Source organism: Apis mellifera, linkage group LG7, assembly GCF_003254395.2.
Source record: "Apis mellifera strain DH4 linkage group LG7, Amel_HAv3.1, whole genome shotgun sequence".
NCBI classification, from domain to species: domain Eukaryota; kingdom Metazoa; phylum Arthropoda; class Insecta; order Hymenoptera; family Apidae; genus Apis; species Apis mellifera.
In genome coordinates this window covers 2,166,918-2,191,371 of record NC_037644.1, presented here as the reverse complement: position 1 = coordinate 2,191,371, position 24,454 = coordinate 2,166,918, and the positions used below count along the sequence as shown (strand labels likewise).

The 24,454-nt window shown below is 37.2% G+C and overlaps 1 protein-coding gene across 1 annotated transcript in view; it reads left to right on the top strand.

The window, feature by feature from the left end:
- The first annotated feature begins 5,848 nt into the window (after nucleotides 1–5,848).
- The window catches only part of LOC411748 (protein kinase C-binding protein NELL1), a 75,231-nt gene continuing 56,625 nt past the window's right edge, over nucleotides 5,849–24,454 (top strand). The window contains 1 exon segment of the mRNA XM_006559806.3: nucleotides 5,849–7,912. Within this exon segment, the coding sequence (XP_006559869.2) occupies nucleotides 7,576–7,912 (337 nt within the window). The 5' untranslated portion in view covers nucleotides 5,849–7,575.

Genomic DNA, 24,454 nt, shown 5'->3' with positions numbered 1-24,454 from the left:
TAATTTTATATTTTGCTAACTTATTTCATAAAAATTATTCAATATAAATATTTATATTTGTTCAGTTTGAATGCGTTTATTCAAATAATAAAATAAATAATAATATTTCAAATTATATGAATCTTGAAATTTTCTTAACAATTTTAACTTTAATATTAATTTAAATTCAAATTTCATTTTTTCTTATGTTAAATCATGCCTTACCAAATAACTTAACCAAATAAAATATAAATATTTACAAATTTATCATATAAATTATATAATTTTATTATTGTCAATATATAATATATACAATATACGTAATAAGTATATTTGTGCTATAATATTTACTATATGAGATTTGACCCGTTTTTGAAATTCTCCTAGGTGGAACAATTTTAAGCAACAGTACAACTGTCCTCGATAGCGCGTTTCTCAAGCGGCTATCGAAGAATTCGCGATTTCGATGTCGCGGCCAAATTTCGGGGATCGTCCTTGTACGCCGACGATCTATCCCCCGGCTATGCACGTACCAGGGTCGTATTATACACACGATACACCTATAATTGCACGTAGGGCGCTTCGTCGTAACGCTTCGTGGATCGATAGCTAGGAAATGGCCGGAAGCCAAGTCCGACGACGTCGTTTCGAGTTTTGCCGTTGTCACCGTATGGGACCTAACCCCTTTCTTGAATGTCCCACTTGTATCGGCCATCCCCCAACGCGGAACCCCTTCTCACTGCCCTCTTGTTTCTTCTTTGCGCGAGAAGAAACTCGTATTTTCTTGTCATTCTTCCACGTGGTCTCTTCGAAGATGCGTGGAAGGGTCAGTGCATTGGATTCGCTTCACGAATTTATTTCGTTTACCTCGTCTTTCTCGATTATTTTAAATTTTTTCAAAAGTTTGATTCTATGGAAGCTTCAATTTTTAAATATTTTGAAAATTTTTTGATTTTTAATATACCTTGTTATTAGATATAGTTTAATTTTAAAACATGTTTGAAAGAAATAATACTAAAACTTTTATTAATTATAACAATGGAACGTGAGTTTAAGAGCAGCAGTTATTTCACCTGCTCTCCCCCCAAAGAATTCGTTGTTTGTCTTCCTTTATGCCTTCAATCATCGAGGTTTGAATCGCGATCCGGGCTGTGCAATAGGCGCAACGTGGGGTGCCGTTTATCCCAGTTTCTTTAAATTCTCAAGGGCAGCGTCGGGGAAAACACCCCCCCGGTGAAATTGTGATATCGAAATATGATGCTATATTTAACCAGTAGGGATATACTGCAAAATAATATACGCATTGTTTCTTTTTTCCTTTGCCTTTGTTTGTTCCTATTCTATTTATTTAATTACCACCTTTTTTTTTCTTTTTTTTCAATCAATGAACATATCACAGAAATAGAATTTAATTATTAGATTTACTTATCAAAATTAAAAATATCGTTTATAGAAAATCAATTACTTAAATAAATATATTATGTGCTTTACAATACTTTACTCAACAACTTTATAGTGAAAGCCTTTTAATTTGCAATTGTAATAAGTGCATTTTATTTGTCCAAAAATTAATTATCCAATCATTAATCAATTTTACATACATATTATGTATAATTATCAGTATTAAAAATTTTCCATAGATCTGCATACCATCTCCAAAGCCGATTCTCAACCAAAATTAACCATCATCTGTCGAAACCAATTTTGCATATAAATTCTTCCTTGACATTATTCCTTGCCATTGCCAAAGTTGAATGGGCACCACGACGTTCGATAGCCCATGGCCAGTGTTGAAAACAACATCAAAGGCGCCGTAAGACCTCTCTCTCTCTCTCTCTCTCTCTCTCTCTCTCTCTCTCTCTCTCTCTCTCTCTCTCTCTCTCTCTCTCTCTCCTTCATTCGTAGGCAGAACGAGTAACATTCTAAAAAGTTCCCCCGCTCGCAGTAGGGAGGATTCCTTATCCGGGGGATCTGAAAGGCGACGGCTGGCCGCACGATGAAGAAAAAAGAAAGGTGGATCGTGGCGCGTGCCACACGAGGGGTGACCACACCGAGGCTCCTTTTTATTTTGCGGAAGATCGTCCACGTATATACCTTTCACCGTGGACAATGGGGTCGTGCCTGAAGGACGTATCAGCTCTCAGCCAAGGGTAACGGGCATCGTAAATGATCCATGGAAAGCAGCTGCATATGTTTTCCCATTTTCACAAACTTTCTTGCTTAAACACGTGATGATCTTGAATTTTGTTAAATCTTGTTAAGTAATCTTGCATCATTACTTCTTAAAAATGGATCGTTTCATTTTATGGTAAATGAAAAATTATCTGGCTTTCTGTATAAAATCATCCATTCTATTTTCAGGTTAAACGAAGCAATAAATATTCTTTAAAAATGGACAAAGACAACTTGTTGTAAAATATATTTAATTGGGTATGTTTGTGATAAATTTTTCAAATCGATTATAATGGAAAACTGTACGCACGTAAATAAGGTAAATAAAGTAGAAGGAAAAGGAGTAATAAATTTCTCTGATCGTAAGTATATTTCATTAAATTTTCTGGATAAGAAAATATCTCTTTTTAATTCATTATCATCACGAGAGATTAATCTTTTTAAATATTAAAATCTATTTAAATTCTTTAAGATACTAAATACTAAGAAATTTCATTCATCAATATTCAATGAGCAATTAAAGCTAATTTCCTGGATTTAAAGTCCAATATTTCCAAAATAAATCTTCTGGAATCATTAAAAGATACACAATGTATTACTAAAAAAACAAACAATACACAGTTAAAGTACATACTAAAAATAAATTAAATCATCGACATAAAATCAGGAAAAAAAAAGTTGTTAATTAAAGATTAATTAAATGTACAGTTTAACTAAAGCTAATTTCCTGTCCTGTTAATTTAAAGTTCAATATTTCCAAAATAAATTTTCTGGAATCATTGAAAAATACACAATGTATTATTAAAAAAACAAACAATACACAGTCAAATGGGCAGAATAGATAAAACAAATTAATAATTAATTCTTACAATCTCTTTAACCTTTTTCATTATCAAGATCTTGTTCTCATAATTCAAAATACACACTAAAATACTAAATACTAAATCATCGACATAAAATCAGGAAAAAAAAAGTTGTTAATTAAAGATTAATTAAACGTACAGTTTAACTAAAGCTAATTTCCTGGATTTAAAGTCCAATATTTCCAAAATAAATCTCCTGGAATCATTGAAAGATACACAATGTATTACTAAAGAAATAATACACAGTTAAATGGGCAGAATAGATGGAACAAATTAATAATTAAATAATTCTTACAATCTCTTTAACGTTTTTCATTGTCAAGATCTTGTTCTCATAATTCAAAGTACACACTAAAATACTAAATACTAAATAATCGACATAAAATCAGGAAAAAAAAAGTTGTTAATTAAAGATAGTTTAAGAGTTGTATATTAGTAATAAGATAGTTAATAGTAAGATAGTAGTAAGATTAAAAGAGTTATTAATTAATTAAAGATTAATTAAACGTAGAGTTTAAGCAGTCGAATGTTGCGACACCATAGAGACATTGGCACAAAGGTTTCGGGGAGCCGCAACAACAAGTTGCAACCACCTGGCGAGGGCAATGCCGGCCACCCAGTGGCCTCTCCAGGTGCTCCCAAAACCCCCTCGTCTCGTCTCCCGCATGCCTGCTGCCACGGCGTGGACGTCGTGGCTGATGGAAAAAAGGAGCGCAACTCGGCCCGATCCCGTACACGAGACGCCATGCAACATCACCCCGTCGCCTCCCCGTCCAATGGGGGGCAACAGTATCGTTCTGGAACACGCGCGAATCAACGTTCCAAAATCGATACGTACATCTGCCGCAACGTAGAGTCTATTGACTCCTCTGGCTGGCTGCTCGGAGCATCTCCAAGGCGACTCAGGATGGAACGCGCGGCGTGTCCCGCTTTCCACGGAGATCTCGTGGGACGAGCAGACGGCCCTCGTGGCGACTGGCGACTCCATGGTTTATCGATACCATTGTGGAGTGATCCGAATTTTTTCCACCACCCTAATTCAGGACAAATGGATTTTGGAAGGGGAATCAGCGCGCCCGGACGTACGACTTTGGGCTAGTTCCTCTTCAGGTTTGCAGGATTATGCAATACGCTGTTTCGGATTGCATCATCATGGATATTTCTTATACCATTATACATTTGTATTAATCTTTCAGTTCGTGATGAAATGGGTTATCGTTATTATTATTATATTTTTTTTTCAGAGTATTTAATCTAGGAGATGATTGATAATGCTTGCAACGTTCCAACACTGGCCTATATACGTACACTCGATTCGGTTGATTACTTCATTTTATTCCGATCGAATCATTTCGTAGAGTAATCCGACAAAGGGGCGTTTTACGTGTTCTGGGACGTCCGTGTGCCAACTTGAAGAAAAATGGACAAAAAGTTGCGATAAATTTTTATGGATCGCATTTACTTCGGCCCACCGCAGTAATAATATTATATCACCTGAATATATATATATATAGAGAGAGAGAAAGAGATATAGAAGAAATAATAATTGTATTTATAATGATAATCGATTTCTCTAGGGAACTTGAAGTTGTTTTACGTATTTTTGTTTAAACGTAAGAAATCATCTTTTTAGAAAAATGAATTTAAAGAGCATGGAAGAATGAAGAACGGAAACGAAGAATGGCATTCGTCGTTGAAAAAGAATTTTGTTTGAATAATTGATGACCGTTCCTCAAAACAAGCGTATTTTACAAAACGCCAATTTCAGTGCAATTCCCTCATCGATGCAAGCTATTAGTTTCCGCGATCGATCCGGTGTCACACGACACCGCCGTTCATGGTATACCATTCATGCAGCCCGCTGTAAAAAGAGAATACGTATCCGTTCGTCCACGGAGGAAAGATGCGATCCCCGATAAAACGATCAAAATTATCGCGCCTATCCATCCCGTGAACCTCCGGTAAACAAAGACGATATTATCCAACGTATAAAAAATTAATAATCAAATAATTCTTACAATCTCTTTAACGTTCTTCATTATCAGAATCTTGTTCTTCATAATACTAAACTATAAATTATTATTGTTTTTTGCTTTTTCAAAGAGTTAAAGTAAATAATCAACCCTGTGGAAGATAAAAGAACGAACAATAGAAATTTAAAAGAATAACACAAGAAAGAAATAACATATACATAATCTCAATAGATATAATCTGAAAAATATAAGGGAAGATGATAATAATAATACGAAAGAAAAGGTGCATCGATTGATAGAGAAGATTAGAGCACCGCCCAAAAAGCGTCGGTGGAAAGACCGACGGAAAGAGCCTTAACCGGCACGCCGTAACCAGAAGGATGAGAGGGAGAAAGACACTGGTCGCCGCGGAGCAAAGAAGAGAGCGCGTGGAGTGGAGTGGAGTGGGGAGGGAGAGGGAGAGCGAAGGAGGGAGCGTGCGAGTGTAGCGGCGCTCCGTTGATGGCACAGGTCGGGCAACGGGGGGTGGTTTCGAGACGTCGCGTTGCGGGGCATCGATTTCGGGCCAGGCCGATGGCATCGGCGGGGTATCGAGGGGCGTCCGGACGTGGTGGCGCGTCGCGGCGCTGCTGTTGTACCCGAAAGCCACACCGGCCTTCCGATCACCACCGCGGCTCTGCCCTCTCCCGCCCCGCCTCCCCCCGCCCCCCGCGGAGAGGAGGCGCGCGGCCAGCATAGAGCGCGCTCGCGAAAGCCGGCTGCGCGCGAGTCGGCGGACGTGTGCGGCGGAGAGCGTTGCGGGCCGCACGAGCTCGCCACGGACGTAGCCGAACGACCGCTTGGCAGTCGCGCGACCAGAGACCACCGCGTCGTGGTGCTGCCAGCCTCGAGTGCCTTGGCTCAGACCGCGAGCAGACTTGGCCTCTACTACTCTGGCCGCCGCACTGACGTTGCCGCACGGGGACGACGACGCACGCGGCACCGTGTCCACGAGGTTCAGTACACGCCGACGAGTCCACGAGGACGGATCTGTCCTGTCCAACCGCGTTTCCATTATTCTATTTCCGATTATTTCTCTCCCGGTTTTGCGCACGAGAATATGAGGCGGAACAGCGAATTTTCGGAATCGAAATAGAAAACCGTGGATATATATTTGTGTATATATATATATATATACACATATATATATAGAGAGGAGAATATATATATATACGTATCTGACGTTTCTTATTAATTTTTTGTAACGTTCGATTACGAATCAGGGGAGAAGTGAGAGGACGTGAACGGGCAGATACATATGGACGGAGTAAAAGTAGCCTAGGACGTGACTGCACGTTTCGTACACGAATGCGTGGTGTAGCCGGATGCGCCGGTGCACCACCAGCTGCAGCTGTCAGTGCCGCTACTACCACCACTGCTACCAGCACCGCCGGTGCTGCCTACCGTCGCCGCTGCTGCCGCCGCCGCCGCCGTCGTCGCCGCTGTCTCGCTGGTGCTGCTGCCGCTGGCGGAGGCTCGCAGAGGTGTCCACCTCGTGGCAGTCGACACTTTCTGCCGGACGGTAGTGGTGTCCAGGCGCGCTGGACATACGACGAGCCGCAGCCGGTTGCCGCTGCGCCGTTTGAAAGAGCGTAAGGAAGGGATTCCGCGAAGGAAGGACAGGAAGGAAGGAAGGAAGGAAGGGAGATATCAAGGAGGGATAAATACGGGAGAGGTGTTCGATGGCATCGAGAACATTTTCCCCGTCGTGTTTTCATCGGTGTTAGAGGATTCGCGCGGAGAGAAAGGAAGAAGAAGGAAGGAGAGGAGAGGAGAGAGAGGAAAAGGGTTCGGGAGAAGGAGTGCGACGAACCCTTCCGTTGCTCCCTTACAGGGCTGCACACTCGTGCACGTACGAGCCGCGACGTGTCGCCGGTAATATACCGTGTACGCTTTCGTTTAAAGGGTTTCTTCCCTCCGACGTGAACGCGCGTAGGAGTGCCGGATCGCGCGCGCGGTTCCTCCTCTTCACCGAGTCGAGTCCCGTCGGGGTGACTTCCGTCGTGTCTACGGCAACCTTTCGCGTAGTTCCTATCCCTTCCTCCCGTTTTCCCATGTTGTCGAAGTGAACAGACGGGGGACAGGGGTGCGTACGCGTCGAAAAGAAGGAAGAGAAAAGAAGAGAGAGAAATGAAATCTTACCTGTATAAACCACCTGTATAAACGTATATATATATATATGTAATTAGCGAAGAGTATCCTTGAAAAGTAACAACAACGAAGTAACAAAGTTGAGAAGTTGTTGTATAAATTATTTCTCTCGGAAGAGGAAAGAAGAAGAAGAGGAAGGAAGGAAGAAGAAGAAGAGAAGGAGAAGGAATCACGAGTTGGTGATTGGTGCCGGGCGTGTTGGTGGTGATCGGTTCGGCTCGAGCCAGGTCGTGGTGATGCCTCTTAGCCGCGGATCCTTGAGATCGCTGGGTGTCGTAGGTAAGGACGCCGCTGGTGCTCGCGGAGCCGCAATCCCGGTCGCATACGGCGCCGTTGCGACGAGGACACGCTGACGAGTGCAGCACCCGGTGGCACGGCGGTGGTCGCTCCTCCAGGCCATGTATTACGGTCCGGCAACAGGGGATAGAATCGGCAGCAGCTGTAGCTGTAGCGACGTCCACAAGCCGCCTCGGTCGCCACGTCCTAGACGGCGTAGACGCGTTGCCGCGGCGTCCCGCGTCGCGGACGACGCCGAGAACGAGGACGAACTCCTCTACCGAAGGGATGAACCACCGGCATACGTGGTCCTCGACGTGCAATCGAAACGCGGGGGGGAGCGCGGGGATGGATGTCACGTTGCCCCGAGGCCGGGCAGAAGACGGGCTCGCGGAAACGCGGCTAGGATACTCCTCCTCGCCACTGCCGCTGCCTTCCTCGCACTCGCCGTCTCTCCTGGTAAGTTTTCACCTCTTTCTTCCTCAAAAAATCCACATATATATATTTATATTCGTTTTGAAAGATTATACATATATTTATAATGTATAAATGGATATAGATATAGATTTTGAAGAAAGAATTTGTTATGGATGTTGAATTAATCCATCACATATATATATATATATATATATTTATATTCATTTTGAGAGATTGTATATATATAAGTATAAATGGATGGATATAGATTTTGAAGAAAGATTTTGGATGAAGAAAGATATAGATGTTGAATTAATCCATCACACACATATATATATATATTTATATTCATTTTGAGAGATTGTACATATATATATGTATAAAAGTAAGTACGTTTGATGGATATAGATTTTGAAGAAAGATTTTATTATGGATATTGAATTAATCCATCACATATATATATATTTATAGTCATTTTGAAAGATTGTATATATATATGTATAAATGGATAGATATAGATTTTGAAGAAAGATTTTGTTGGATGTTGAATTAATCCATCACATATATATATATATATATATATATATATATATATTTATATTCATTTTGAGAGATTGTACATATATATATGTATAAAAGTAAGTATGTTTGATGGATATAGATTTTGAAAAAAGATTTTGTTATGGATGTTGAATTAATCTGCCACATATATATATATATATATATATTTATATTCATTTTGAGAGATTATATATATATATGTGTGTGTGTAAACGTAAGTACGTTTCATGGATTTTGAAGGAAGATTTTGTTATGGATCTTTCATTTTGAGAGATTGTATATATATATATGTGTGTAAACGTAAGTACATTTGATTTTGAAGGAAGATTTTGTTATGGATCTTTCATTTTGAGAGATTGTATATATATATGTGTAAAAGTAAGTACGTTTGATGGATTTTGAAGGAAGATTTTGTTATGAATCTTTCATTTTGAGAAATTGTATATATATATATGTATAAAAGTAGGTACGTTTGATGGATTTTGAAGGAAGATTTTGTTATGGATCTTTCATTTTGAGAGATTGTATATATATGTGTAAAAGTAAGTACGTTTGATGGATTTTGAAGGAAGGTTTTGTTATGGATGTTGAATTAATTGGAAGGAAAGAAAATGTGGGATCGGGAAGGGTTTTAAAGGGTGTGGAGTAGAACGATTCGCGGAATCAACGGGGCTATAGCCTCGGCGGAATCAATCAGCACTCAAGGCCGCTGCCCCACCAAAGGGTCGCGAACCATCTCTCCACTCTAGCCATCCTCGATATTAACAGTTTTTCCTGTCTCGATGCTTCGCTTCGTTCGAGATGGTTTCTTTCTTTTTTCTTTTTTATGGCACGTGTACGGTATCCGTGTGTACATGGATGCGAATTACACGTTACAAGTATTACTAGTGATTAGATGTTGTGAAATTTTTTTTTAGAGTGGACGTTGAATTCGATACGATTGAATAATTTTACGATTTTGTTGCGATGACTTTGTTACGCGAAAGTGTAACAGAGTAAATTTACAAGTTAATCATCTTTTAAAATGATTATTATAAATTAGTTTTGTCTTTTTTGAACAATTTTGTGCTATAAAAAGTAGGTTTCATGGAATATTCGTTACGTAACGTACGATTTTTTAGTGGCAAAAAGAAAGTTTCTTTCTTTAGAACGAAGATTCTCTTTTCTCTTGAAACATTTGAGTAATCGATTATGCGACTTGATTTTCGAATAATTCATCGAAACGATAAAAGAAGAAGACGTAAATTATTAACTAACACATGCGTTTTACTTTTACATTTAAGAATAATTAAAGATGTTATTATAAAATAGAAAATTTGAAACCTGTGAATATAATAAAAACTAATACTCAGAACGGAATAATTGGAATAAATAAATGGAATAATTGGACAATTTGGCAAACAAAACTATTAATTTTTCAATTAACAAGCAGATGCAAACTCATTCAATTCGCAACGGAACTCGCACCGTTTATAAGTCACAGTTTTAAATAAATTTTCCTCGAATAATAACAAATTTACAGATCAGATTAATCAAGAATTCATCGAAATTCATCGAATGTTGGAAACCACGTTAGATTCATCATTCCCAATTGTAAAAATAAAAATTTTGTCAAACAGAAGATTCACGGGGATATCATGTTACATCGAGTGTACATGATCGAGGAGTATCCGACTCCTGTGCAAAGTCTGCTGCGAAAGTCCGCTTGTCGAAAAGCGCGAGGCACGCTGTCCGCCTGGGTTGAAGCACGAAAAGTAAACAGCGCGGGCCTGTCTGCCGGGAAAATAAGAGAAATATTCACGGCATGTTGGCGCCTGCAACGTGTCCACTCGCGCGCGAGAGCATGCAGATATGTGTATTATTAAAATGCTGCTGCTCTGTTTCGCGATTCGTTACGCGCCTCCTCTCCTCTCTCTCTCCCTCTTCTCTCCTTCTTCTGTTTCCTCTTTTCACACTTCCTTTCATCTCGTCTCTCATTCGTCATGCGCGTAAAGAATCGGAAGAAATTAAGAGAGATTAATTAAGAGAGAGAGAGAGAGACAAAGAGGGAGAAGACGGGCCAGAAGCTAGGATATGCATTCATACGCTTTTTAGGTCGACTTTTTCTTCGGAGAATAGTCAAGTGGTGACAGTAACTATGTGACGCATTGCGTCAAAATCCAGTGTCGAGGAAACTGTTGCACCGAGATTCGTTAGGGATCCCTAGTTTTTCCCCATTCCATAGTGGATCCCCATTTATCTCGAACGAATTTTAAATCGTACATATACTCATAATATTCTTTACGAATTCATACGAATTATATATTAAATGATAAGCTCCAACTCGAATTTAATCAATATATAAATATTACAATAAATGTAAGTAGCTTTCTCAAGTGAGGCTAATAAGATCTTTTTACGAACGCAATTTTATCCCGAGCACATTCAGATATATAGATCCAGCGCATGTATCCTGTCGGATTTACATTTCTAGGTTTACGACACAATATCCACGAATCTATAAAAATGCCGAATTGTCGTTGGAGATCCGCGTCATATATCCAGGCGTGTAATATTCGGAGCGCGAATACATTCGAGAATTACATTCCAACGTTTCGTGGAAAAAGTGTTAAACCGTGAAAATCTTTGCTTCGCCCATTGGTATGGAGATCATTCACTTCTTTGATCGTCCTCCGGATAATAAACAATTCTCTAAAGAGAATTTTTTTTTTTTCCAAACCCTAAGGAAGGATCGTTCGCACCCTGAATGTCGTATATACACGTATGTATAACGAGAACATTGTTCCCCCCCCGCCCCTCGCGTGAAGAAGTGCGTTCAAGTGGTACGTGCTTTCACGTTTGGCTTCGTTCTCCACGGCTCATCTTCCCATTCTTCTCGCTGTTCGCCGGCTGACTCGTTCCGGTGTCGGAAACGTGGCGTGTGGCTCCGTAGACATCGGCGAGCCGCACCCACGCGCGCTGTGCCGAAGCCGAGTGCCAACGGTGTATTTTTTCGCATACCGCTCCTCTCTTTCCCCCCTCCTTTCGCCCTCTCTTTTCACCCACGTCTTCCTTCTATTCGTCTATTTCTAACTTCCTCCTTCTCCTCCCTCTTCGTCATTTTCTTCTCCTTTTTATCCGACGATTAGGGATAATACGAAGAAGCGAAAATGTTTGAAAGTGTAATTTTTTTTAAAAATTTACAGAGAAATATTGGATCCTTTTTTATGTTCAGAAGCGTCAGAAATTGATTCGTCAATTTCTGAATCGCGTTTTCCACGATTTAGAAGGAACGCGTGGTCCGCAGGGACGAATCGTATCGAAGGAGACGTTGGTGGTGCCACTTCTTAAATTTAGATATCGTAGAGAGGAGCAATCTATCTCGCTCTCTTTCTCCCGTCGCCGAGAGACGGATATAATAGATTTTCTGCGTCGTTTTCGAGCCCGCCTTTGAAAAGCCTTACCGTCACCTGGCTCCGATAAATTTTTTGCTCGTTTCTTCTTCAGAGATACACCTTCGAGACGAACTTCGTGTCATTCGCTGTGTTGGAGTGAATGATCGTGGAGGGAGAGGAAGGGAGTTTATCAGAGTAAAAATTTTAGCAAGATTTAAGAGGATTTAAGAGGGAAGTTTTTTACGTAATGCATCATTTTTTGGACGGTTCCCCTGATCGATAGCCACCGCTGTGCGAAACGGTTTGCTGCGAAGCTTGGAGGGGGTTGGACGTCTAATTGGACGAGGGTGTTTTTCTTTCTTTTTCCTCTTTGTCCCCCAGACTTGGTGGAATTCAATGATGTTTTAAACGATATATTAATATTCTATCCATTAATCATTTTTATCTTTTCTTTTTTCTTTTCCAATAGATAAAATAAAACGTACGTTATCGGTGTAATTATACCTTGGATGGATGATCATCGATGAAGAAATTGAAATGGAAATTAAAAATTAAACTAATTGTTGCGAATTACGTTGAATAATCTGCATTATCTATAAACCTTATGTCGCTGGGATAATTTCTAGAATCGAATTAATTATTTTCCATAGGAAACAGAAACGATAATGGAATTCGTAATTTCTCGATTCTTATCTTAATTTAAAAAAGATACTGATCTTTCTATCATCACAACTTTTAAATTCGCAACACATTTTCACAAATAAGAAATTGAAAATTTAAACAAGTCTTTCTTCCATTAAAATCATCTCTCCACTTCGTCTCTCGTTTCTCATTATGCAATCCAAGTATCCTGATTATAAGTTAGGGGTCTTCCTTCCATCCAATCCCACGAGACAAACGCGGTGTAAATGTGGACTTCTAAGAAAAACCGGGTACGAGAGGTGGAACATTCGACGCTCGTAATTCTTTCTCACCGAAGGGTGAGTCAGAGACCATCACCGTTCCCCCTCCCCTGTCTCACGAGACACGAGCCGGTCTCCCGATTTTTACTTCATCGTAAATTAGATCGATACGTTATTTCTTGATGTATATTCTTTGACAATTAATAATTGCGCGTAATAATTTTTTTAAGCGTGTTAATTCATATATTGGAATTCTTTTTTCACGATAAATGGAAGAAAATGGGAAGAAATTTCGTACAAAGTTTATCTATCAATGTTTCTTTTACGTCGTCTTTGGTTGAATGGAAAGAAGGAATATTTAAAAAAAAGGAAACGAAATTTCATCGAAGTAATTGCTCGTTTGTAAAGGGATTCGTTTCCAATTCAAGTTGTTGCCAACTAGATTATTACATACATAGATTTTATTAAGTTCTAAGAAACATCGCGTTATAAATTAATAACGTAAGAGAAATCGAGGTTAAACGTAATCGTCCAAAGTTATTATAGAATCAAAGTGTTTCCTAGAATGAAACGTTTATTGTGAATGGTGACGAATAGTTGGCAATGATTTAATTTTTAGAGCCGCCCAACCTCGGCTAGGTTCTCGATTGTCAAGGCCACTCGACGTGGTCTGGTATAAATTTTATCGAAATAGAATATTGAAAATTATTCCTCGTCGAACATCGATGAACAACAATTTTCTCACACACCTTTTCACGCCTTCCATTTCTTCCTCCATATTATTTATTATTGCTCGTAGTGCGATAAGTGTTTCAGATAAAAGTTGAACGATGTCAAGAGGTGCGTATTCTTATTTATTCTTTGGATTGATGTGCTGTGCATGAAGATCAATGCACTTTTTGATCACTCAATCGATATTCTCTGTAAAAAAATATACATAGATTGTGCATAAATTAATACTTTCAATTTTTGTATAGAAATAATTCTTTTGTCATAACAATAAATTTTTATTTGTCCATTCTGGAAAAAATTGGTTTCACGCGAAACATTTTTCGTCAAGAATTAAAAATTAACTGAAACGCGTTGTAATTATTCCACTAGAATCCACTAGAATCCACTAGAATAAAATGGTACAAAGTTTCGACGCTCTCGATTCCGTCTCTCTCTTTTTCATCCTAAGTTATTTTGCATCCATCCTTCTTGCCTAAAATTCGCCCATCGAAAAAATCTACAATGTTTAAAGACTCGAATTAAATTACTAGCTTAGAATTTTCTAGGCAAATTAAATAAAAAAAAAGCGACCTAGAAACCTTCTAAAATTATTTTGTCCAAATTGTTATTTCCTTTTTACAATTTTTTTCACTTAAAGAAGAATCAAGAACAATTCGATGATAAAATAACATTTTTTATTGGACAGTTAAAATTTTGAAAGATCCCGTTGAAAAGATAAAATCGGTGAAATCGAACATCGAGAAACTATTTCTTGTTACTACCGTAATAACGATTATTATTCAACGGCGAAATAATTATTACACGCCCCCTGATGAGGAAATACACGCCATTAGTGTCGCGAGCATAATCGTAAAACGGTTAGGTATATATAAATCAATGTTTTTCTCGGATTATCACGATCGATATATTATTCAAATAAAGTGGATCGCGCGATCATGATCCCCGGTCATTAAGTGTCTATGACAACCGACAAATGTTCCTTGTTCTTGAACTCTTTGCGACAATCTTAAGGGCGGTCTTTGTGAGCTTAGGCGCCAGACACCCAGGCCAATGGGACCGGTTTATTGTAATGGGTTTGTACATTCACAGTATGATCATTGTACGCTTCCGTCTGCCATGCACAATAAACCGGTGGACAAGCATAATTCAGCCGGCAATAATAGGCACGATTAGATATCGGGACCAAGTGTGAATAAGCCTTAATTTCACATGGATACTCGCGATACTCTTCTACTCTACACAGTGTATCGAAACGTAGAAATTGCAACAACAATGTTGTTACATATTTATCGATTCGTATATTTTTATAGAAAAAGATAATCTTTTATCGAAGTGAAAAATTAATTTCACTAGACTAGTTAAGAAAATTTACAACGAATGTAGAAATGAAGAGAATTCTGAATTTTAGATTCGATAAAATAAATATTCAATTTTCTTTCTTTTTTTTTTTATTAGTATTTAATCTTTTGATCGAATAATATCTGCGTTTTGGAATATTATAAAATAATTATATTTATTTCTGTGAATTATAAATAGTTATTCTTTAATAAAGATTCGAATATTTGAATTTTTTTTTAGTTGTTTCGTAACTGTATCGACGAATTCGATTCTTCCCCATCGATTATTCGAAGAACCGCTTATCCGAATGGATTTGTCCTCAATTGCTTCGGCGATAATCGGCGTAATTACCGATATAATTCTAGTGTAATTACGGTTCTAGGACGTTTGATAAACTAATTATACCTTTCTTGAAAATTTACAACATTTCAACCTCAGACGTAATTTGTTTTTGCTAAAAAAAAAAAAAAGAAAAGAAAAATCTAAGTCTAATCGCACTGTTGCGATTTCCAATTCTTTCGTTCTTTTCAAAGAAACGAATTCGAGGATAAATTTGGAGAATAAAGTCAAGATCAATTGAAAATGATCTTGATGTTGTGTAGATTCGGAGATAAAAATCTTTTAGCTGGAATAAATAAAACAGCAGAGCGGTTATGTTGGATATCAAACGCTGTTTTTCAACCGTTTTTCGGGGGTTGCTGTGCTTCCTCGTTCTCTTTCGACCCTCTTTCCACTCACACAATCTCGAAACGCACACGCCTCGAACCAACGAAACTTCCCACGCCACAATTTCACTGCTCCTTCTAACGGGATATATATATTTTTTTTCATTTTTTCCTTCACAAATTAATTATCTTCCCAGACTATCAATTAATATAAATTTATAAATTAATTGTATTTCATTTATGAATTTTTTTTCTTTTCTGTTCTTTAATGTTCTCTTTACACGAGAGAATTAAGAATTAATCAAGAAATATATTTAAGGGATATCGAAGGGACGATATGGAAAAATTGATCGGAGAATAAAATTCACGGATTAATATTTGCACGCGTGATGATTTCGAGTGTTCGAGTTACAGCGAATGAACAAATTTTTGTTGTATAATCAAGTCAATCTAGATAGTAGTAGGCTACGTTTCAATTACTGTGTCAGCGGACGTCATTTCAAATTACATTAGGTCCGCTTAAGCTTATCTTTCAGCTGTTTATCAGCACTTTTAGAAACGTTCGACAGGAGTAATATATATACTTTCATTGATAAGTAAAATATAGTAACATCTTTTCGAAGAAGAATAAATTTTCCAAATGTTTATAATTTTATAATTAAAAAAAAAAAAGAAAGAAGAAATCATTTTTCAATCTCAATTTCCCGAAAATTAAATCTAAAATCTGTTGAGTTTCAATCGATTTCACGCGAAATATTTTTCAAAACGGAATGGGAAAAAAATGAAAATCCCTAGAGCGCGTCTTGAGATCTTTGTGGGGAGGAGGATAAAAGCGCGTAACTTTTGCCGTGTGGAGAGGAAAGGGTACATCACTTTCTCTGAAAGAGGCATTATCGTACCTGCCATCGCGGTTTTCACTCCATTCGAAAGGGATACGATTCCTCCTCCATTGTCGCGCCGCTCAGGTTCCCTCTGGACTGGTTTCAAAATAATAAAGGGCAACCCTTTCCCGCCCGTACAAAAGACAGTGACCCAAATTCACCAGCCGAATCGTAGGTTTACGCGGCCTCGAAACGGGAAACGCAGTCTGCATCATCGTTGACGAGACGTCTCGTAAATTGTTTCTCGATTCGTCGTCGTAGAAATGAATTTCTTAATTCTTTACGAATCTTTTTCTTTTATTAAATTTTTCGTGCACGTTTATACAATGTTTTATTATTCTTCCATTCGACATACATTCGACATAATTCTATTTTTGTTTATTTATTAATCTCATTGAATATATTTTTATATTCCTTCATCCAATCAAATAAAACTTTTCTTACTTATAATTATGAAAAAGGAAAGTTCTTAAATCAAATTATTCTACATTTTTCTTTCTATAATACTCATCGAATCTTTCTATTTTCCTAGAAGCTAATACAAAACACTATATAAATCACAAAAGGAAAGTTCTTAAATCAAATTATTCTACATTTTTCTCTGCATCCTTTTGCATTTCTTTCCCAACCACTTCCTCTTCTATTTCTATTTAATTAATAACGTAAACGTGAAGCAAAATAAAACTGGAATCTTATTGAATCACTGGCATTCTTCAATAATTATGAAAAAGGAAAGTTCTTAAATCAAATTATTTTTTTTTCTACAATATCGAATCTTTCTATTTTCCTAAAAGCTAACACAAAACACCATATAAATCACGTTATTAAAAATTCACATTATCGCTTTAAATTTTACAAATTTCATTTCCAATATAATAAAAATATTCAACAAATTAATTAAGCATCACACAATTCCAACATCCAGAATTCGCACGTACACAACAAACCTCTCCCCTATAAAAAATCAATCCATTTCGAAAAATCGGCATTCGAGAATTTCACCGCGGTTCCCTCGTAGATGCTCGGTGAGCACATGGTCGAGGCACGATCCGTGACAGCAGCTGTCATATACCGGTCGCACACACCACCGTAAACCACGTAAAAACCCACGATCGCCTTTTTCTGCACCCTTTTGCATTTCTTTCCCAACCACTTCCTCTTCTGTTTCGTTTAATTAATAACGCGGACACGTAAACGTGAATCACTGGCTAATTAGGATCGAGAGATAAGTGGCGCGACAATTGGGGCGGAAGATTATTTGTTTGGGGGGGGGGTGGATAATTAAATGGAAGCGCGTACGAAGATTTATGGCGTCGACTGGTGAAAAGTTGGGGATATTGGGGATGAAGGTGACGCTTCGAAAGTAGATGCTTGCGTTGGAGAAATTGGAACGATCTTATTGTTGTGGACACAGGGTTAGGTTGGATTTTTCGTGTTATAAATTACAATTATTTCGCTCGAAGTTTGGAAAAGGGAGGATTTTTGTATCGCTAAAAGAGTTTTCTAAACTCTGAATAATTTTATAGCTTCTCAGGATTAAGAAAATTCTCCGATTTATATAATTTTTGTGTAATTTCTTGTAATTGATAGAATAATTTCCAAATTCTTAACAATTCTTCATAACCATTCTTTCTCCAAAAAGAAACAAGCACCCTTAAAAAAGTCAACGATAACTCGACGAAAAACTTGATCGAAACTTTCCCCCCGTTCGCGAACTTTATCGTAAACAAGGAAAACTTACAGAGAGATGTACAACGAGAGATCCAGAAATTGGATCATTCCCCCAAAGAAGAGGGAAAAACAAAGAGGGAAAAAAAAGTTGCAACGTTGAGCCTAAGTCGGATCAACGCTTTCTTTTTTTTTTCTCCTTCCCTCCCCCCTCCTCGAAGAATTTCGAGGTGTTGGAGGATTATTCCTCGGGTTGGCCATGCGATCGCTAAAGTCTTGGGCTTGGCGATGGTGGTGGCTACGCCGGTGGGGTTGGCGGGAGAGGAGATGGCGGTTCGACGCGGAGGGTTGCATAACACGCAGCGAGCATCGAGCTGGCAGGGCGTTGACTTTGCGAGGCGTTACGTTTCTTACGCTTTGCTTCTCCCCTCCATCGCGCTAATATCGCGCTCGTCTCCTCGTTTCAACCCTCTGGATTTACCGCTCAAGGAAATACCGACCGACCGTGTCTCCTCTCTCCTTCTCTCTCTTTCTCTTTCCTCTTCGATTATCGCACGCCACGATTGAAAAACGAGTCCTTTCCTCCTTGCCGCATACGTGGTGGAACGGAAAATTGCTACACCAAAGAGTGAGACAGAGAGGGAGAGAGAGTACGTAGCAATTCGAGGGAAATTGCGAGGAACGAGGAAATAGGGGTGGGGGGTAGTTTGTGTACTCGAATGCGGGCTTGGGTTATTGTTGTTTGTCGAGGGAGGCTGGTGAAATTAATGGGGGCAATATTGTCTGGAATTTTTGGTGGATTGAAGCTTTTTTTTTCTCTCGTGACGAAAGAAAGAAACTGGAAAATTTTTTTGTTCGAGTGCTTTTTATTCTTATCTTTTTGTATCTCTGTATCTACGATTATATTATTTGAGATTTTTCGAGTAGCAAGTTTTGGAAAATTTGATTTTTGTTAATTTTAATTGGAAAAATTTCAATCTTCAAATCTTCGTGGAGAAAGATAATAACAACAATAAATTTCTATAATTTATATATAAATTTTCAATACGTGTTACGTTTCCTTTGTAAATATTTCTGAAAAAATTTTAATTGGAAAAAATTTCAATCTTCAAATCTTCGTGGAGAAAGATAATAACAATAATAAATTTCTATAATTTATATATAAATTTTCAATACGTGTTACGTTTCCTTTATAAATATTTCTGAAAAAATTTTAATTGGAAAAAATTTCAATCTTCAAATCTTCGTGGAGAAAGATAATAACAATAATAAATTTCTATAATTTATATATAAATTTTCAATACGTGTTACGTTTCCTTTGTAAATATTTCTGAAAAAATTTTAATTGGAAAAAATTTCAATCTTCAAATCTTCGTGGAGAAAAATAATAACAATAATAAATTTCTATAATTTATATATAAATTTTCAATACGTGTTACGTTTCCTTTGTAAATATTTCTGAAAAAATTTTAATTGGAAAAATTTTCAATTCAATCTTCCAATCTTCGTGGAGAAAAATAATAACAATAATAAATTTCTATAATTTATATATAAATTTTCAATACGTTTTCTATATAAATATTTCTGAAAATGATCTCGAGAAATTATATTGAATCCAATCAATCTCGTTCACCTCGGAGAACTACGACGGTTAAGAGAGAATCGTATGAAAGAACGTGGCCCTAATCGTAAATAACAAGTGAGTTTCGTTCCTATTTCTTCTTCTTCTTCCACTTCCTCTTCGCGCCCATTCAAATGGCGCCGCGCAGAAGAGTTATAAATGTACGTGTCTTCGCGCTCGCTAAGTGCATTAAGGGTGTGCAAACAGAAGAAACGAAGTGGCAAGAGGGAAGGGAAGAGGGAACGAATATACGGATATACGTTCGACTGTGAAACGACTCGTTGCTCGTTACACAACCCTTATTCGACAAACAGTCGCGTTATCGCCACCCTGATGTAACTTTGTTGCATCAATTCAAATATGCCCGCCTTTGCGGATACCAAATGGAAATGGAATTAAATTCATTGGAACTGAGGGAAAAAAAAAATGGAATTACTCCGTCACTGCGTTTTAAACTTCGATTCCTTGACAAATAAGTCTCGATCGATATTTTATTATCGTTTGAAGTCGATTTTCCCGAAGAAATATATCAATAAAAAGATAATCTAAATATCGTCTTATCCGAATATTATTTAAATTAATTTTCTGTAAATTATAATTGTTTTAATTCGAAAGTTTCCACGAATAATCTCGATAATTTCGATACTCCATTGATAATAATAATCATTGAAGCTCGAACTCAAAGTATCGATCGACGATGACGTATCGAGTTTCTTTTATAGCACGCGATGGGATTAAGCTTTTCCCCAGAAAAATCTGTCCATTAAGCTCGGATGACCTATCGCTTTTTCCTAATTCGAAGAGCTTCGAAAAACGCTTATTTCATTCCTTTATCGAAATATATATAATTTCTCGTCCAATTACATTTATTATTTATTTATCCATAATATGTATCAGATGTAATTTAACTTTTATCGATTATCGATTAATTATAAATTTATCTTACGCTTTTTTTTAACGTTGAATAATTATTCTAAATTTCATTTTCATTCATAGATAATTGGCAAAATCCGCAAGCAAATTGAAATTGCACCAATTGATCCCCATATTCTATTCATCCCTTGGAGGGCAAAGCTGGCCGCCGAGTCACGGGTTGCGAAACGTGATATCACACGGTCGATTTACAGGCTCGGAAGCGATTTGCAAGCTCGACGAAGTCAATGCCCTTCCGATTACGCTACACAATACCGTTTCTTGGAAAAGAATCTACGTAAATGGGGCGTCATTTGTTTAAACGATCCTTCCTCTCTCCTCATTTCTAACTTCTTCCCCGTCCGTGTCCTTTCTTCTTTATTTTATTAATTTATTATTTTATTTTATTTTACTTTGCTCGTTCGGATCTTTTCATTTGTATGCCATCTCGTTATCTCTAAGGGATAATTTGAAATTAAAATTTGATAATAAAAGGAACGAAATTTATTTTTCGGGTAAACATTGGACTCGATGGAGAGACTTTTCCTTTTCAATGGATGAATCTTATTTTTCATAGGAAGAGAGAGAGAGTTTGACCGATAAATTTCTCTTCCCTTCCATGCTCTGCTCATCGATTACTTTTATCCACGAATCATATCGTTTTCCGGTCAAACAGTTTTCCAATGGCTCTCTTAATTTTTTCCTGGCCAAAGTTTCTCGATGGAGAAATTGTTATATAAGTTCTTCTATTCGATAATTCTTCTGATCACAAGGCGTGGTCGAAATATCTTCGATCCATCATTCTTCTACTCACAACGAATCGTGAGATTTAAGAATTTGAATTCAAAAGAAACAAATATTCAATGCTCGAAAACTGAATAATCTTCGATATAAAAAACTATATAAATGTTCGTGAACGAAGAGAAGAATTAAAATTATCTCTTCTATCAATTGATTTTTGATTTGAATCGATTACGAAGGAATTCTAAACCGATTATTCGACTTGGCTTAGCCTTACCCGAGTTATTTCTTCTCTGACTTCTTCTCTAACTTCTTCACAAGTCGAAATCAAATATCTTCGATCCATCATTCTTCTACTCGCAACGAATCGTGAGATTTAAGAATTTGAATTCAAAAGAAACAAATACTCAATGCTCGAAAACTGAATAATCTTCTGATATAGAAAACTATATAAATGTTCGAGAGAAGAATTGAAATTATCTTTTCTACGATCAATTGATTTCTGATTCGAATCGATTACGAAGGAATTCTAAACCGACTCGACTTGGCTTAGCCAAGTTATTAGTTACTTCTTCTCTGACTTCTTCACAAGTCGAAGTCAAATATCTTCGATCCGTCATTCTTCTACTCGCAACGAATCGTGAGATTTAAGAATTTGAATTCAAAAGAAACAAATACTCAATGCTCGAAAACTGAATAATCTTCTGATATAGAAAACTATATAAATGTTCGTGAACGAAGAGAAAAATTAAAATTATCTCTTCTATCAATTGATTTCTGATTCGAATCGATTACGAAGGAATTCTAAACCGATTATTCGACTTGGCTTAGCCTTACCCGAGTTATTTCTTCTCTGACTTCTTCTCTGACTTCTTCACAAGTCGAAATCAAATATCTTCGATCCATCATTCTTCTACTCGCAACGAATCGTGAGATTTAAGAATTTGAATTCAAAAGAAACAAATACTCGAAAACTGAATAATCTTCTGATATAGAAAACTATATAAATGTTCGTGAACGAAAAGAAGAATTAAAATTATCTCTTCTATCAATTGATTTCTGATTCGAATCGATTACGAAGAAATTCTAAACCGATTTTTCGACTTGGCTTAGCCTTACCCGAATTATTTCTTCTCTGACTTCTTCACAAGTCGAAATCAAAAATTCGATCCATCATTCTTCTACTCGCAACGAATCGTGAGATTTAAGAATTTGAATTCAAAAGAAACAAATACTCAATGCTCGAAAACTGAATAATCTTCAATATAAAAAACTATATAAATCTTCGTGAACGAAGAAAAGAATTAAAATTATCTCTTCTATCAATTGATTTCTGATTCGAATCGATTACGAAGAAATTCTAAACCGATTATTCGACTTGGCTTAGCCTTATCCGAGTTATTTCTTCTCTGACTTCTTCACAAGTCGAAATCAAATATCTTCGATCCATCATTCTTCTACTCGCAACGAATCGTGAGATTTAAGAATTTGAATTCAAAAGAAACAAATACTCGAAAACTGAATAATCTTCTGATATAGAAAACTATATAAATCTTCGTGAACGAAGAGAGAATTAAAATTACCTCTTCTATCAATTGATTTCTGATTCGAATCGATTACGAAGGAATTCTAAACCGATTATTCGACTTGGCTTAGCCTTACCCGAGTTATTTCTTCTCTGACTTCTTCACAAGTCGAAATCAAATATCTTCGATCCATCATTCTTCTAAGAAGAATGAAATTAGAGAAGAATTGAAATTATCTCTTCTATCAATTGATTTCTGATTCGAATCGATTACGAAGAAATTCTAAACCGATTACTCGACTTGGCTTAGCCAAGTTATTAGTTATTTCTTCTCTGAGAAGGGGCCACGGTTCGGTGGACGGTTCTCACGGTGCGGCCGAAATTGCCAATATAGAAACGCGAGATGACGTGTGACATCATCAGCGGGGAATTCGAATTCGAAACGGTGCGGGAACGCGCGGTACAAAAAAGTGGCTTGATTCACCGCCAACGGCAACGTTTGATCTGGTGCCAAATCAACCGAGAGCCGCTATATTGCTTCCATTTAAGAGTGGACCGCTGCGTTCACGGCCGCGTTCCACAATGGCAACGGATTCCTCCGATATATCAATAAGTAATATGACATCCAGGCGAGGACGTATGTATACGCGGGGGTCACGGGCCCGGCACAAAGGTCGATTGTTGACGTGCGTGTCTGCGATCCACGTTTTTCGACGGCCACCGAACTTCGCTTACTCCTTTTTAATCGAGAGGGAACCACACACGCCACACACGTCGACCGTTCTATACATCTCTCCGTCCTTTTTCTACCACTCCGTCCGTCCGGATTCGAACGATGACGGGTCTCTCGATTTCGTCGACGGGAATCTTGTTTCGAGTCAAGTCGCCAGTCATACGATATGATGTTTAATATCCTGATTTCTCTCATACGTATAATGTATGTACCTTTCAATAAGCGTAAATGAGTTAATGAGTTAAATATTGGATGAATAAATAAATGTAAAAATATTAATTCGGTTGGATAATTCAATAGATAATATTCTTATTATAAATTGTCTAAGAGTTGAGTAAGCAACAACTTTTTTTAAATCTAATTCAAAATTTGTGATTAGTGCAATATAATATTGTTAATCTAGAAATTAATATATAAAATTTTTATACCTATAATCTGATAAATCTATGTATTGAATCAATAAGTAAATTCCAGCTGTAAAGTTGAAGAATGAATTAAAGATGAAACAGGAGTTGGAGCTATTGGTAATCAAGTTGAAAAATTTGTGCACTTTTAAAAAAGTGCTATTAATAACAAAAAAATTATTAATTCAGAGCGAATCGAATGATAATTTGATTTCAGTAATTTCTAAGTTGCTTGTTTACGAGGATCGATTTTTTGATCTTATCGAATCTTTGATATTTTTATTATAAAATATATTATGTAGCAAGAAGGGTTGCATCTCGATTCATGCTTCAATAATAATATTTTTAAAATTCATTCCTGCCAGAATCTTACTCTTTAGTTGTATATTCATATCATCTTTTAAATCTTTTATCGTGATATGTAGAATTTTATTAGAATATCGCTTTTACACTTTATATTGTGATTAAGAATGAAATAAAGGAAATTTTTTTATTAAAGTAATCATTATCAAAGGAAAAATTATTTA